Below are 14,552 nucleotides of genomic sequence, written 5' to 3'. Positions count from 1 at the left end.
ACTTAAATGACTAAACACCATTTTGAATAAAAATGCCTTTGTTAAATATAAAAAAACCCTTTTAACATGAGTTCTAACATCTTAATTTAAACACACACCTCAGATCACCCAGTGGTTCTCTGAAATTGTATACTATTTAAGGTTAAAAAAAAAAAAAAGGCAGGAAACTCCCCTGAAGAGCTGACATTACAAGCCTTTCTTTCTTTATATATGTAATAAAGAAACAAAAAAGAGCAAAAGCCCAATTTCTTAAAAATCCTTTGCAAGTCACTTAAAAGTGGTTGGAAAATTCTGCTTTGTTGAAGACAATAACTAGCCTCTTTGCATTTTTATTCTGGGAGCCCATGGAAGGCTGTAGGGATTTAAATAACCCATCAATGAATCTTACACCTTATTAAATACCATTTTATTACTTTGACATGTACAGAATGAAAATAAGGCAAATATATTATGTTGCTATTGCTTTTTAAATCATCTACAGAATTGCTTAAGGCACATGCAAAGCAGAAAAGAAATAAATTTTTTAACCTACAGCAAGCCTTGCCAAAGTCCTTGGTGGAACTGCATTCTCTTTTGCAACACACAATATGACTTCAACTTTGTTGCTTTTAGTGACTTTTAAGCAATTTGCTACACAGAGGGTCAGAAAAAGTACATATTTAGAAATGGAAAACAGCCTCCAGGAGTTTACTGCACACTACATGCCCTGGTGTCCACTGACTGCAGAACCAAAGTGAAATTTCAGGGACAAAGGTTGAAGGGAAAAAAAGTGATAACTTCTGGGGCAATTGCCAAATTCCGTCTCCATCAATCATATTCTTAGACTCACCCATTACTTCCAGACTTGGCACAAGACCTCTCAAAAAGACAGGTTGACTGCTATCCATCTGTATGTGTGTGTCGCTGACTATGCAACTAGATATTCTATACAAACAGAAAGGGTGGGGGGGGCAGGGGCGGAAGAGGGGCCAGCAACCAGTCCGTGGGTAAGATGTCTGCAGTAAAGAGCAAGCCAACAAATCCTCCTCTAGAGAGTGATCAAGAAGCATTCTCTGAAGACAAAAGTTTATCGTCTTGTGCAAAACTGGGAAAACAGGAGTATAAATTTCATGGGTTAAAGACAGAATGTTCCCCTGATATATCACTCCAAACAAGGATCTTGAAGGCCACTACATCAAAGAGTCAGCAGTAAAAACATGCCCCATTTCACTTCTGTTCACAGAGCTGGACTTAGGCCCTGTCTACATGAGCTGTTTTAACTGTTTGAAAATGTTACCTAGGGTACACACAGTGCCCAATCATATACCCATACTTATGTTCAAAAATTATGCCATTTACATTTAAGTGGGTACTCTACAACACAGTTTCTACTAATATGATTAAAAAAATGTGTTCACAGTATATAAATTTTGTTCAGAACTGAAGCTGGCAAACTAAACATGGGTGTACCTGGCATGGGTTCTACTCCCAATTTATACAGTCTCTTATTTAGAAATCTCCATTTGTTCCATGTTTTAAACTCTGCATCCATTTTTTTTTTTTACCTACTAAGTTAAAGCCCAATTTTCCTAAACTCAGTAATAAAGCCTTTCTACTATTATCATATGAAAAGAAACAGTTACTAACCTATCCATAACTGTTGTTCTTCAAGGTGTTTTGCTCAGGTCCATTTCACGGTAGGCACCATTGCGCACCATTGCTGGAAATGTATCCTCAGTGGTATTCGCCAGGCTGACTCTAGCACCCTCCAGTGTCAAACTCTTTTGTGCCGACGGTATAAGGGGCACTGCTGGCACTGCACCCCCTCAGTGCTCCAACAGAGAGGTGGAAGGGTGGGTTGTGGAATGGACATGAGCAAAACATCTTGAAGAAAAAACGTTACAGAAAGGTTAGTGACAGTTATTGATTCTTTGAGTGCTTGCTCATGTCCATTCCATTTTAGGTGACTCGCAAGCAGTACCCAAGAAGGTGGGCTTGGAGTTCATGGACATGCAGATTGCAACACTGCTCTCCCAAACCAGGCGTCATCTCAAGCCTGTTGGGTGATGGCATAGTGGGAAGAAAAGTTATGCAGAGATGACCAAGTTGCGCCTCCGCAGATGTCTTAGATTGGGATCTGGGCCAGAAATGCTGCTGAAGAGGCCTGAGCTCTTGTGGAATGAGCAGTCAAGATGGCCGGAGGTGGAATGTTCACCTGCTCGTAGCATGCCCGAATATAGGAGATTATAGGATGAGATTCTCTGAGGTGAAACCAGGTAGGGCTTTCATCCTCTCTGCTATTGCCATAAAGAGAAGTAGATGTGTGGAACAGTTTAGTCCTCTCGATATAGAAGGGCGGGCAGACCTAAATCCAGTGAGCGAAGCCACCACTCTTCTGAATTCTTGTGCGGCTTTGGGAAGAAATTGGCAGGAAAATGGCTTGGTTGCTAAGGAACTGCGAGACAACCTTTGGCAGGAAGGCCGGATGGGGACACTGCTGGAGCTTGTTCTTGAACACCACCTTATACGATGGTTCTGATGTAAGGGCCCTGATTCCGGAGACCCTTCTGGCTGTAGTAATCACTATCAGAAAAGTGACCTTCCAGGAGAGAAGCAGCAGAGGGGCCACAATGCTAGCAGCTCAAATGGATGGCCTGTGAGTTTTGATAGGCCTAGGTTTAAATCTCATGGATAAAACCTCTCCAACCCTTTAAGAAAGTGAATTGTCATATTGTGAGAGAAAACTGACCTATCGCCCACTGGTGGGTGGAAGGCCAAAATTGCTGCTAGGTGCATCTTGATAGATGTGAGGGCCAAGCCTTACTGTTTTAGGTGGAGCAGTTAATCCAGAACAGATTGAAGGGAAGACCAAGTCAGAGAGAGGCCTCATTGGGATGACCATATTGAGAAACTCTTCCACATGGCAAGATAAGTAGCCCTAATAGATGGCTTCCTACTCCCCAGCAAGACCTTGTGAACTTGTTCCAAACAGGCTTACTCCTCCAAGTTCAGCCATGGAGCTTCTATGCAGTCAGGTGAAGGGTCCCAAAGTTTGGGTGGAGTAAACAGCCCTGCTCCTGTGAGATCAGGTCCAGGCAGAGCGGGAGCAACAGCAGAGGTACTACTGATAAGTCTAGCAGTGTGCCAAACCAGTGCTGGGGGCGGCCACCCCGGGGGCCATAAGAAAAACTCTTGCCTCGTCCCACTTGATTTTCAGAAGGACCCCGTGAACCAGAAGAACTGAAGGAAATGTGTAGAATGGGAGCTCTGTCCACTGAAGCAGCAAGGCATCTGAAAGTAAGCCAGGCTGTGCAGGTGCAGCAAGCAAAACTGATGGCATTTCTTGTTCTGCTTGGTTGCATACATGTCTCCCTGGAGAGATGAACCTGGTGACCTCTGGGTGACCACTCATGATAAGAGGAGAAACATCTGCTGACTGACTGGCCAGGGCGTTCCGGGCTCCCAGAAGATGGGAAGCCTCAAGGTGGATGGAGTGCTATACACAGAATTCCCAGATGGAGGGCCTCCTGACACAGGGCAGAGGAGCATGCTCCTCCCTGCTTTCTGATGTAGAACATGGCCGCTGTGTTGTCCATCGGTACTTGTACTACTTCACCTGTGATCTGGGGGAGAAACACTTGGCAAGCTAAGTGGACCGCTCTGAACTCCCTCTCATTTATGTGCAGGAGGAGCTCTTCCTGTCCTGAGGGAATCAAGATGGCCTCCCCAACCCAGGTCTGAACCGTCCAACACTAAGGACACTGACAGCTGGGCGGGAGTGGGTGGGCAACAAAGGGGGCACCCCACTGCCGATCGGAGGTCCTTCCACCAGTCAAGGGAGGTAAGGACCGGGGGCTGGAACACTAAGCACTGAGTCCAAGTGGTGCCTGTTCGGTGAGCTAACCACTTCTGCATGAGCCTGAGGCACAGCCCTGTGTGCCATACTATGTAAGTGCATGTAGCCAAGTGTCCCAGGAGCTTGCAGCAAATCCATGTTTTTGTGATTGGGTGAGCCCTGACCCTGGATATCAGGTCTGACATGGTCTGGAATCAAGCCTCTAGAAGGAAGGCTCTGGCCTATGTTGAGTCTAGCACTGCCCTAATAAACTGCATTCTCTGTACTGGAATGAGAGTTGACATTTGTTCGTTATCAACTGGCTCAGTGCTTGGAAGGTGGTTTGGACCAGGGTGATGTTCTTTACTAGAGCCTCTCAGTGACCCTCGCTCAGTCAGTCATTGAGGTATGGGTAGGTTTGAATGCCTTGTCGTTTGAGGCAGACCACCACCACCGCCATGCATTTTGTAAAAACCGGGGGGCTGCGGACAGGCCAAGAGAGAGAATGGTGAATTGATAATGAGTCTGGTTTACTATAAACCTAAGGAATCTTCTGTGGCCATGGAAGATGGAGATATGAAAGTAAGCATCCTTCAAGTTGAGGGCAGTGTACCAGTCACCTGGATCCAGGGAGGGGATAATGGAGGCCAGGGAGACCATGTGGAACCTCAGTTTATTGAGATATCTGTTGAGGCGACACATGTCCAGGATGAGGCGAAGACCCCCTTTGGGATTAGAAAAATATAGGGAGTAAAACCCCTTCCCTCTCAAGTTTTGAGGCACCTCTTCCACAGACCCAGCCCATTTGAGGGTTTGCATCTCCTGGGCTAGGAGTTGCTCATGAGAAGGGATCCTGAAGATGGACAGAGATGGAGGATGGAAAGCAGGAATAGATGAAAACTGAAGGGTATAACCATTCACCATTATTGTTTAGCACCCAGCTGTCCAATGTAATGAGGAACCACACCAGGCTGAAATGGGAAAATCAGTCCAAAAACAACAGGGAAGAGGAGGAAGACGCCTGTACCAGAGGAGGGGCTTCCTCTCTTCGTCAGCCTTGATGGGGCCCACATCTTGTGTATCGGTACCAGAGTCAGGGTCCAGTGCCAAGCGGTGTGGGAGTCTGCCTCTCAGAAGCAATCGAGTATGACTGGTGGGACAACAGACCCTGTACCAGGGGAAACCCCCATGGGATCCATCTGGCCAGTTACCAGCAGAGGGACCCACACGTAATATGAGTATAGGTGGCAGCCCTTGGGATGGGTTTAGGGCTTCACTTCAGAATCTGACGAAGAGTCCTCCCGAGGTGAGCACGTGGGAGCGGTACCCCTCACTTCTGCTGTTTGGTGGTGAGGGTCTGGGAAATGATGCCAGACCAGGAATGATCTCGTAAAAGTAAGGTCGGCTTACACCTGTAAGGTACTGAAGGTCCCAGTGCTGGGAAGGAACTCTGAGCACATTGCTCTCTCCTGGTCATGCTCATCATAGCTGGCGGTTGTCTCATCAGAGTCGGTGGTACTAGGAGCAGTATTAAGTCCCTGGCTGCTGCAAAGACCTTGGGGTAGAAGGCACCATAATTCCGCTGGTGCTGCAATGACTTCCTGGTGCCGGCAGGGGGTCCCGCACCAGACTCAACATCCCTCTGGGCAGAGTTGACGGTGCCACCATGGGACATGGGGTTGAGGAGTGACCCAACACAGGTCACACTCTACTGCCGTCCACTTCTTTTCCTTTCTTCAGCACCGGAGAGCAAACTCTCTCAGAGCACTGCTTTTTGTGTTTTTTCCTCAGCACCAGAGATGGAGAACCATGCCAGGAAATGCACAGTGCCAAAGGGGCGCTTCACACCAAGGCTGAAGTGCTCAGAGCCAAATCTGAGTGGCTTGGCTCTAACACCTGTCTAAAAGCAGTTTCCATGAGGATAGCCCTCAGTCTAACCTCTTTGTCTTTCTCTGAATAAGGCTTAAAGTCCCAACAAATCTGACATAAATCTTACGTAAGCCTCTCCCAGACACTTCAGACAACTGGAGTGTGGGTCACTCACAGGCATAGGCTTGCCACAGAAGGCACAAGGTTTGAAGCCCTGGGCATGCCCGGAACCAGGGGAGAAGGGAACCCCTCTATGATAAAGGAGGGGATCTAACTATCTACACAAGTATTATTCACAATATTTACACTACAATTATACTAAGAATATAATACACTAAGATACAGAGAAGAAAACCACTGGAAAATGCCTTGCCAAAGCAAGAAGAGTTGTTCCAACAACCGTCATGGACGGCAAAAAGAAACTCAGGAGGTGTGGGCTGGCAGCACCCCTTATATCAGCGTATAAGCATGCGGCACCAGAGGGCACTAGAGCTGGCCCAGCCTATACCAGTGAGAAAAATCTCTGGCAATGGTGCACGCAGTGCATTCACACCTAACGTGGAATGGACATGAGCAAGCACTTGAAGAAGAGACTTAATTTGCTAACAGTTAAGATTTTTAAGTGCTGGTCCAAGAAACAAATGGTTAGACATATTTAAAAACAAAAAACTCAAACATTAAAAAACAGGAGTCCGCTAAGATTAACTTCAACATTCTGTCACCATACCTAACACATTATCCTTTAACTCATGGACTTGTATTGGAATTCTCTGTCATTTTTTGTTGCCTCTAATGAGGTGGTCTTCCTCCATACATTTGGTAACTTTTAAAAAATATATATTATAATTTAGAAAAGGAGTACTTGTGGCACCTTAGAGACTAACCAATTTATCTGAGCATAAGCTTTCGTGAGCTACAGCTCACTTCATTGGATGCATACTGTGGAAAGTGTAGAAGATCTTTGGACATCTCCGACTCAAGGAATATTTCCAACATACCTCTGAACAACATACTAATCCACAGAGACCTCCCTACCAACACTACAAAAAGAAGGATTCCAAGTGGACTCCTTCTGAAGGTCGAAACAGCAGACTGGACTTCTACATAGATTGACAAAGTGACAAGTCTAAAATGGTCTAAAATGGTGTCTGAAGGAGTTTTGGTTACTGCTGTTACTTTTGAATCATAGAATATCAGGATTGGAAGGGACCTCAGGAGGTCATCTAGTCCAACCCCCTGCTCAAAGCAGGACCAATCCCCAATTTTTGCCCCAGATCCCTAAATGGCCCCCTCAAGGATTGAACTCACAACCCTGGGTTTAGCAGAGCATATTTTAGATGACTAAACAAAACAAATTAAGAAAAATATTTCAGGTTTTTTCGGTGTTACTTTTTTGCATTTAACAGTGCCCGGATACACGAGTTTCACTTTTGTTTCATGTACTAACATGAAAATATAACATTCATGCACACTACTCTGGAGATGAGGGGTAGAGAACTCAACTGCATGTTCTTCCCTAGGCATAGAAGGAAGGGATAAAACAAAGCAGCAGTTGCTGTTTTAGTATGAATAGATGATCCTGTGAAATAAGGTTCAAACCAGAATGATCCCACTAATGGGGTCTTTTACATCAATGGGATATGCTCCTTTAAGGGGTCACCCACCCTGACCCCTTCCCAGCCAGGACTTTTCCACCAGGTCAAGGTAGTGCAATTTGACCATGCAATGAAGGTAGTTTTTGTAAGTCGAGGCATAAGAATCCTAGTGGGCTAAGAAGGGTGAGAGTGAGACGTTTCTTTTGGAAGCACAGAGTTACGTTTAAGGTTCATTGAGAGTGAAGGTGGCAGTCACTTTCTGAGGACACACTTTGTTATCTGCTTTCCCATTTTAAGTCTGAAGCTAGGGAGCTGGTCTGAAGGGGAAGGAGGGTGGCAGCAGCAGGATGAAAGGAGTTTTCATGGGGCTTGAGAGAAGCAGCAGCCATGTATGGGACAGGGAATTTCCTCCATGGAGCCAACAGAGCAGGGACAATCAACAGAGAAGAAGAGACTACTTCCCTACATGGAATCTGGGCAGAGGGCAGCAGCAGTGAACAATTACTGACATTTGAGTTTTATTAATTATTATTTCCCTCATAGCCCAGCCTCTGGTGCTTCCCTCAATGAAGTCATCCCCGGTGCTTATCACAATGTTTAGAGGCATAAATTCAATATTATGTATTCACTTCTCGATTAAATCAGAGCAACTGACAGACTAACAGGAGGCACCCTAAACTTTGTTATACAAAGTTTTAGTAACTGACAAAATGCTAAGAAAAACTATGGCAAATATGAATAAATCATATTCATATATAAATTGCTCCCCCCCCCCATGAAACCCATTTCCAACATTTCCAAAACAGGATGGAAACTGGTCCAAAATCTGAAAGCATGTTACTATAATACCACTGTTGCAAAGTCTTTTCTAGAATTATTATTACACAAATGACAGACTCCGAGCTATCAGTTTTAATCTTTATTTCCAGTTTATTTATACATTACGAGAAACTTCACTCCAGTGGACATTTCAAAATGCTATACTAACAAAAATGGGTATAACGTTCATGGAAGAAACACAGCAATTATAACACCTTTGCTAGGTTTCTTCATTTTTCAGTCCCATCAACTCTAATAAATTTGAACAGAAACAGAAGCACAGTTTACATTGCTGCATAATGTATTTGCCAGATACCTGCCATTGGCTATAGGGTTGTGTGCATCAGGAAGTTGCACTGGTTTAACAAACTGTTTTTTTAAACCTATCTAGTTCATCTGGCACAAAAGGCTGTTGGATACACTCATATTTTTGTTTAAGCATGGCATATTCTGGTTTGGCTTAAGTCTATTTCTAACCGAGCTAAACTGAAATATGACACTCAGACCAAACAGGACCATCCACACAGCTTTTTTGGAACAGATTTAGTTATATCATTTTAAATTCACACCTTAAGCTAAAGCAGCTTTCTTACATAGACACACCCTATGATTTTCTGATGGTAGACCTTCAGGAATGTTATAGTTATTCTGTGGGTTTGGAAGTCTTAGATCTTTGTGTGCTATACCTTCCACTAATTCTATTAGAGGTAGATAAGCAACTTACCTGAATAAAAAGTGTTGATTTTGGCAAGTTCCTTCTCACAGGTTTGGAAGAACTTCTCCTCAAACTTGGCAAAATACCTCTTCACCGTGTCCTCATCTGTGACTGTGAAACAAGAAGAAAAAGTTTATAGTAAGAGAATAAGGAAAGAGGGTTATGAAATCACCTGCCAATGTTAATTTTGGTCTCTCTTGGTGGCAAATGTGAAAATATTTCTCCAGAGAACTAGCCATCTTCCCTGTAATAATTGGCAGAATGTCAGGAAATATCAAATCCAAATACTCCTTGAGGGGACATAACCCTCACTTGACTGGAACGTTTTTTGTTCTCTTATTCCAAATCTTTGCTGCAATGGAGTTTAACAATGCCCAAAATCTAGCAGGGAGAGGAAGGAGGAAGATTAATCAAGATGAGTAATGACACACAAGGTGCAGCTACTGAGGGCACAAAGACATATCACCTCAATTTCACTATTGAGTTCACTTTCCTGCCTAAACACTGCTGTAGGTTTCATGCACTCTCATCCTGGTCCCTAAACCAACTTTCTGTACAGAAGCTGCACCTCTAGCAACAGATCAGATGAAAAGACTGCTCTTTTACTCTAGGAATTCAGGCTGGACTTTGTGTTAGCCCATAAAGGAAACAAATTTAAGGGTGAGTTAGAGGTCGACTGGTAAGATTCTGGTTTATAAATTTTTATTTGGCGCAAACTCAATCTAAACATGTATTACTGATTTCTTTGGTAAAAACAGTGAAGTAAGAAATGGGGCTCTAAAATATGGGACTTTTTGCAAACAGATAAGAAAAAAAGCCAACTGCCCAATAATCTTAGTGTAAAATAGAACATCTTCCTGTTCTATTTTACTTTACTTGCACTCTTACATATATTTGTCTAAAACTATTTTTGCTCCCCCATCAGTGCATAAGACACAAGTCTTCTAATACAAACTTGTCCAAAGTGTTTAATAAAACACAGGGGTTATTCCCAAGTTTAGTGCACCTGAAAGCCTAGGCGCAGCAGTCACAGAAGCAGTATGGTAAATGCTTTGTGGTTCATACTTTAAGTACTATATTCCTGTCATTGTTTTACCATTACATTCCTTCATTTTTGAGGGGTCTAACTTCAGTTTGCATTGTGTTGGAATTGTATACAAGTTCTCAGCCCAGAAGAGATGCTGGTTTTACTTTTAAAAAAAAAACAAAAAACCCAATTGAGCATTTACATTTATACTGAGTCTGCAAAACTCAGTATAAATGGAACACTAATTTGTGTTTAAAACAGAAGTCTCAGACTCTTACATAGAGGGCCAAATTAAATTTTTTGTTATAATCCATGGGTTCTAAAAGAATCACCCCCCCCTCATATCTGTTAGAATCCCCACACCTTCATACCAGCCAGAAATCTTGTGTCTCTAAAAATATTTTCCAGTCATGCAGGGAAAAGCAGTACTGTACCTTCCCCTTGACTTCTAAAGACTTCCTCTTTACACTCCTGGTATTTTACTACTTCTCTCCCCATCATATTTTCCCTCAATATGTTGCTCAACTTTTCCCATCCTCGTCAGATCTTTTTCTCTGGTTCACTCTATTGTGCTGTTGCAGCAGACTTCCAAATAAAACTCGCACAATGTTTCATTTTGAAACCAAAGATTCAATTTCACTTTCACGTGACAGCTCAGTGGTGTCCTTCAAAACAATTCACTGTGGCCAGCCACATATTTCAGAGTCTGAGGTGAAGAGTTCCATGCTATGGAAATGACAGTACATAACTTCAAAGAAGCCATTTTAAGGACTCATTTATAAAACCTCTTCACATTTTGTATTGACATGCAGCAATAAGAAAGGAACAGTTTTGTCTCATCTCAGTCTCTCTGCAGTCTAAGGACTAGAAGAGGAAAACAAACCTTGAAAATAAAGCTGTGCTAAGAAATTCTAAAAATCATATAATCATGAAGGCAGGTCAGAATTTAGACACAAAAAATGGTTGTGTCAAGTGAAAGGAAGGCTATACAAATGCCGCAAAAAATATTTACTAATTATTAAACATTTTCCTTTAAACTCCATTTTACAGGCTTCTGACTGGAGTGGATGCCAGAGTCTTAAAAATCAGATTTTTTTTCTAGTAACAAACTGTTTCCTTTCAGTTCAGTTCCTTACTGCAGCTCAGTAATTTAGCTGCAATAATAGACTAATTCTGCCCAAGGCTATTCCATATTTATTGTTTTTGAAGCTGAACAGGACAAGGTTTTCTGCCATGTGAAAGCCATGATGCCAGAAGTTGCCCTTGGATTAAGAAGCTCCATGACAACAGAAGCTGCTTTTACAAGGCACTATAGCTGCCAAAAAGGACCAGCAGCCACTTTCCTTTATGCTTTTTCTACACCCCTAATGGGTTTTTTGTTCTCGTCCCCATGGTGCCGCCATGAATCTGGTTGAAGATGAAACTCTGATCAGTATAACCACCTCTCAATTGTATCCCACAGCTTTACAGAAAATTGTATGGATTTCCACGTTTCCAATTCAGAGAAAGTAAGTGGGAAAAGCCATTCTCACTTGCAAAACCAAAAGTAAAAGAGAAACCTATGCAACTTCTGACACGCCTACACTTTTCAGTTTCTTGCACTTTGAGCTCAGACAGCAGCTGAGAGATGAAAAAAAGCATGATGGATATTAGTGTACAAATTCCCTTCACATACATCAGGGGTGGCCAACCTGTGGCTATGGAGCCACATTCAGCTCTTCAGAAGTTAATATGTGGCTCCTTGTATAGGCACTGACTCCAGGGCTGGAGGTAGAGATGCCAACTTTCCAATGTGCCAGGGGGTGCTCACTGCTCAACCCCTGGATCTGTCACAGGCCCTGCCCCCACTCCACCCCTTCCTGCCCCCTCCTCTGAGCCTGCCATGCCCTCGCTCTTCCCCCTCCCTGAGCCTCCTGCATGCCATGAAACAGCTGATTGGGAGGTAAAGGGCGCGAGGGGTTGTGGGGGAGGGGAGGGGTTGCGGGGGAGGGGAGGGGCTGGGAGCCGGGCAGAGCTGATGGGGCGCTGCTGACATATTACTGTGGCTCTGTGGCAATGTATATTGGTAAATTCTGGCTCCTTCTCAGGCTCAGGTTGGCCACTGACATACGTTTATTGTTGGAGTTAAAATATTTTCAAGCAATTAGTTTAATGGCTTGTGTTCTGGCAGCTGTACTGTAATCATTGTAGCAACTAATTGTGAGAGAAGCAAACAGCTCTGCTCTATCAGATAGAGCCAGAAGAGTTCCCAGAAGTCACCTACTACAGGACTGGCCTAACAAAGAAAATAACAGAACGCCACTAGCCGTCACCTTCAGCCCCCAACTAAAACCCCTCCAACGCATTATTAAAGATCTACCACCTATCCTGAAGGATAACCCAACACTCTCACAAATCTTGGGAGATAGGCCAGTCCTTGCCTACAGACAGCCCCCCAACCTGAAGCAAATACTCACCAACAACCACATACCACACAACAGAACCACTATCCCAGGAACCTATCCTTGCAACAAAGCCCGTTGCCAACTGTGCCCACATATCTATTCAGGGGACACCATCACAGGGCCTAATAACATCAGCCACACTATCAGAGGCTCGTTCACCTGCACATCCACCAATGTGATATATGCCATCATGTGCCAGCAATGCCCCTCTGCCACGTACATTGGTCAAACTGGACAGTCTCTACGTAAAAGAATAAATGGACACAAATCAGATGTAAAGAATTATAGCATTCATAAACCAGTTGGAGAACACTTCAATCTCTCTGGTCACGCGATTACAGACATGAAAGTTGCGATATTACAACAAAAAAACTTCAAATCCAGACTCCAGCGAGAAACTGTTGAATTGGAATTCATTTGCAAATTGGATACAATTAACTTAGGCTTGAAAAGAGACTGGGAGTGGCTAAGTCATTGTGCAAGGTAACCTATTTCCCCTTGTTTTTTCTCCCCCCTCAGATGTTCTTGTTAAACGCTGGTTTTGTGCTGGAAATGGCCCACCTTGATTATCATACACATTGTAAGGAGAGTGATCACTTTAGATAAGCTATTACCAGCAGGAGAGTGGGGTGGGGGGAGGTATTTTTCATGCTTTGTGTGTATAAAAAGATCTTCTACACTTTCCACAGTATGCATCCGATGAAGTGAGCTGTAGCTCACGAAAGCTTATGCTCAAATAAATTGGTTAGTCTCTAAGGTGCCACAAGTACTCCTTTTCTTTTTGCGAATACAGACTAACACGGCTGTTACTCTGAAACCTGTCATTATGCTACACATAAATATCTCCACGGTATTCTATATTTCTAATGCTTTTCTAATAGGTGTTTGCAACACAAAGAAGGACAGGAGAGTCATTTTTGTAAGCTTTTAATGCTTGTTCGGGTTATCATATACACATTTTACACGCTGCAATATTTTTAAACTTAAGAGGATTATTGTTTAGCACCAATATGTTAAGTAAAGATATAAACATCTTACGATTCAAGTGACGCAAACTACTAAAACTTTGCCTATGGTTACCATGTCATCAGAATCTATTGATATGTACATAGCCTAATAAGGTCAGTTTCCTGTACAATATTCTCCATAGGTTAGGTCCAAAGAGCAATCTATGCAAAAAAATTACTTATGACACATTAAAGATAAAGGCGGAGGGAAGAAAAGTTTGTCCCAAAGACTGAAAAAAGAATACATTTCTCCACTTCCCCAACCTGAATGGTCTAGGTAGAACAAATGCTTCCTCAAACCAGAAGTAACCCCTTTTTCTCCTCCTAGTTTTGAACTGCCTTTTAAAAAAAAAAATCCCCACATCCCTAGCTCCTAACATCAAATAGTGGTGCCCTGCAAATCTGTTGCAAAGGTCAAAAACTCATCTAATTTATGCTTGAAACGCAAACATTTTGTAATATCCCTGCCTCAGTAAATATGCAGGATACACACAGTTCAGTTTCACTTTATTATTTTTGGTTTATTATAAAAATTCATTAATGTTCTTCATTTTAAGTTGCTAATTACTCAGATTGGAATCTCTACCCATTCTTCCTTTTAAATGAATGTAAAAAGCAACAGCGATGATGCACACAGTTACCATGAGACTTGAACCTGCTAGTCACCACTGCAGAACCACTGGCTGGGTAGCAAATGAGCGTGGGGAGTTAGAGCACTTTCGGTTTCCAAGTAGAGCCCTGCGTGGGACTATTTTAAATCCTGCTCCCACCCACTCCGCTATTATGGCAGCAGGTCCCGCAGGACCCTGGTCCTACTGCATGGTTGTACACTAGTCCCACACAGAGCTCTACGTCCAAGCACACTACAAAATGAAGAGTGCTTGAGAGCCTCAAAGCTGCTGCCTTTGAAGCTACCTTGCTCTGTACAATTAGCCATATTTCAAAACCAGAGATGCACCAGGTATCAAACCACATTCCCTTCACACTAAGATGCACCATCCTTCCCTTCATACTAACAAAGTAACCACAAGACATCATAGCAATAGCTGAAAAATATTAAATATCACTTAAGATGGGAATCAAACAACAAGTCAGAAAAAACAATGAGTTTTGAAAAGGATATGAAAAGCCAGAGTACTGCTCTTGGGAAGACTTCTGATGACATTCTTGCACATCTCAACCCAGCATAAACATGCTAGAATCTCCTGGAAAGTTCTGGATTGCGGATCTGAACTTTCCAAATATGATCTAACAATTTTAAG

At 43.1% G+C, this 14,552-nt stretch overlaps 1 protein-coding gene across 2 annotated transcripts in view; it reads right to left on the bottom strand.

The window, feature by feature from the left end:
• XPR1 (xenotropic and polytropic retrovirus receptor 1) overlaps positions 1–14,552 on the bottom strand; it is a 242,870-nt gene that overhangs the window by 81,481 nt on the left and 146,837 nt on the right. For both annotated transcript variants that reach the window (XM_073356577.1, XM_073356578.1), the window contains exon 3: positions 8,822–8,923. In XM_073356577.1, coding sequence (XP_073212678.1) covers positions 8,822–8,923 — 102 coding nt within the window. The remainder of the gene's footprint in view (positions 1–8,821; positions 8,924–14,552) is intronic.

This window comes from Lepidochelys kempii, chromosome 8 (assembly GCF_965140285.1).
Source record: "Lepidochelys kempii isolate rLepKem1 chromosome 8, rLepKem1.hap1, whole genome shotgun sequence".
Lineage (NCBI taxonomy): Eukaryota > Metazoa > Chordata > Testudines > Cheloniidae > Lepidochelys > Lepidochelys kempii.
Note: the sequence above shows the minus strand (reverse complement) of the source record. Positions and strands in the feature narration are given on the sequence as shown.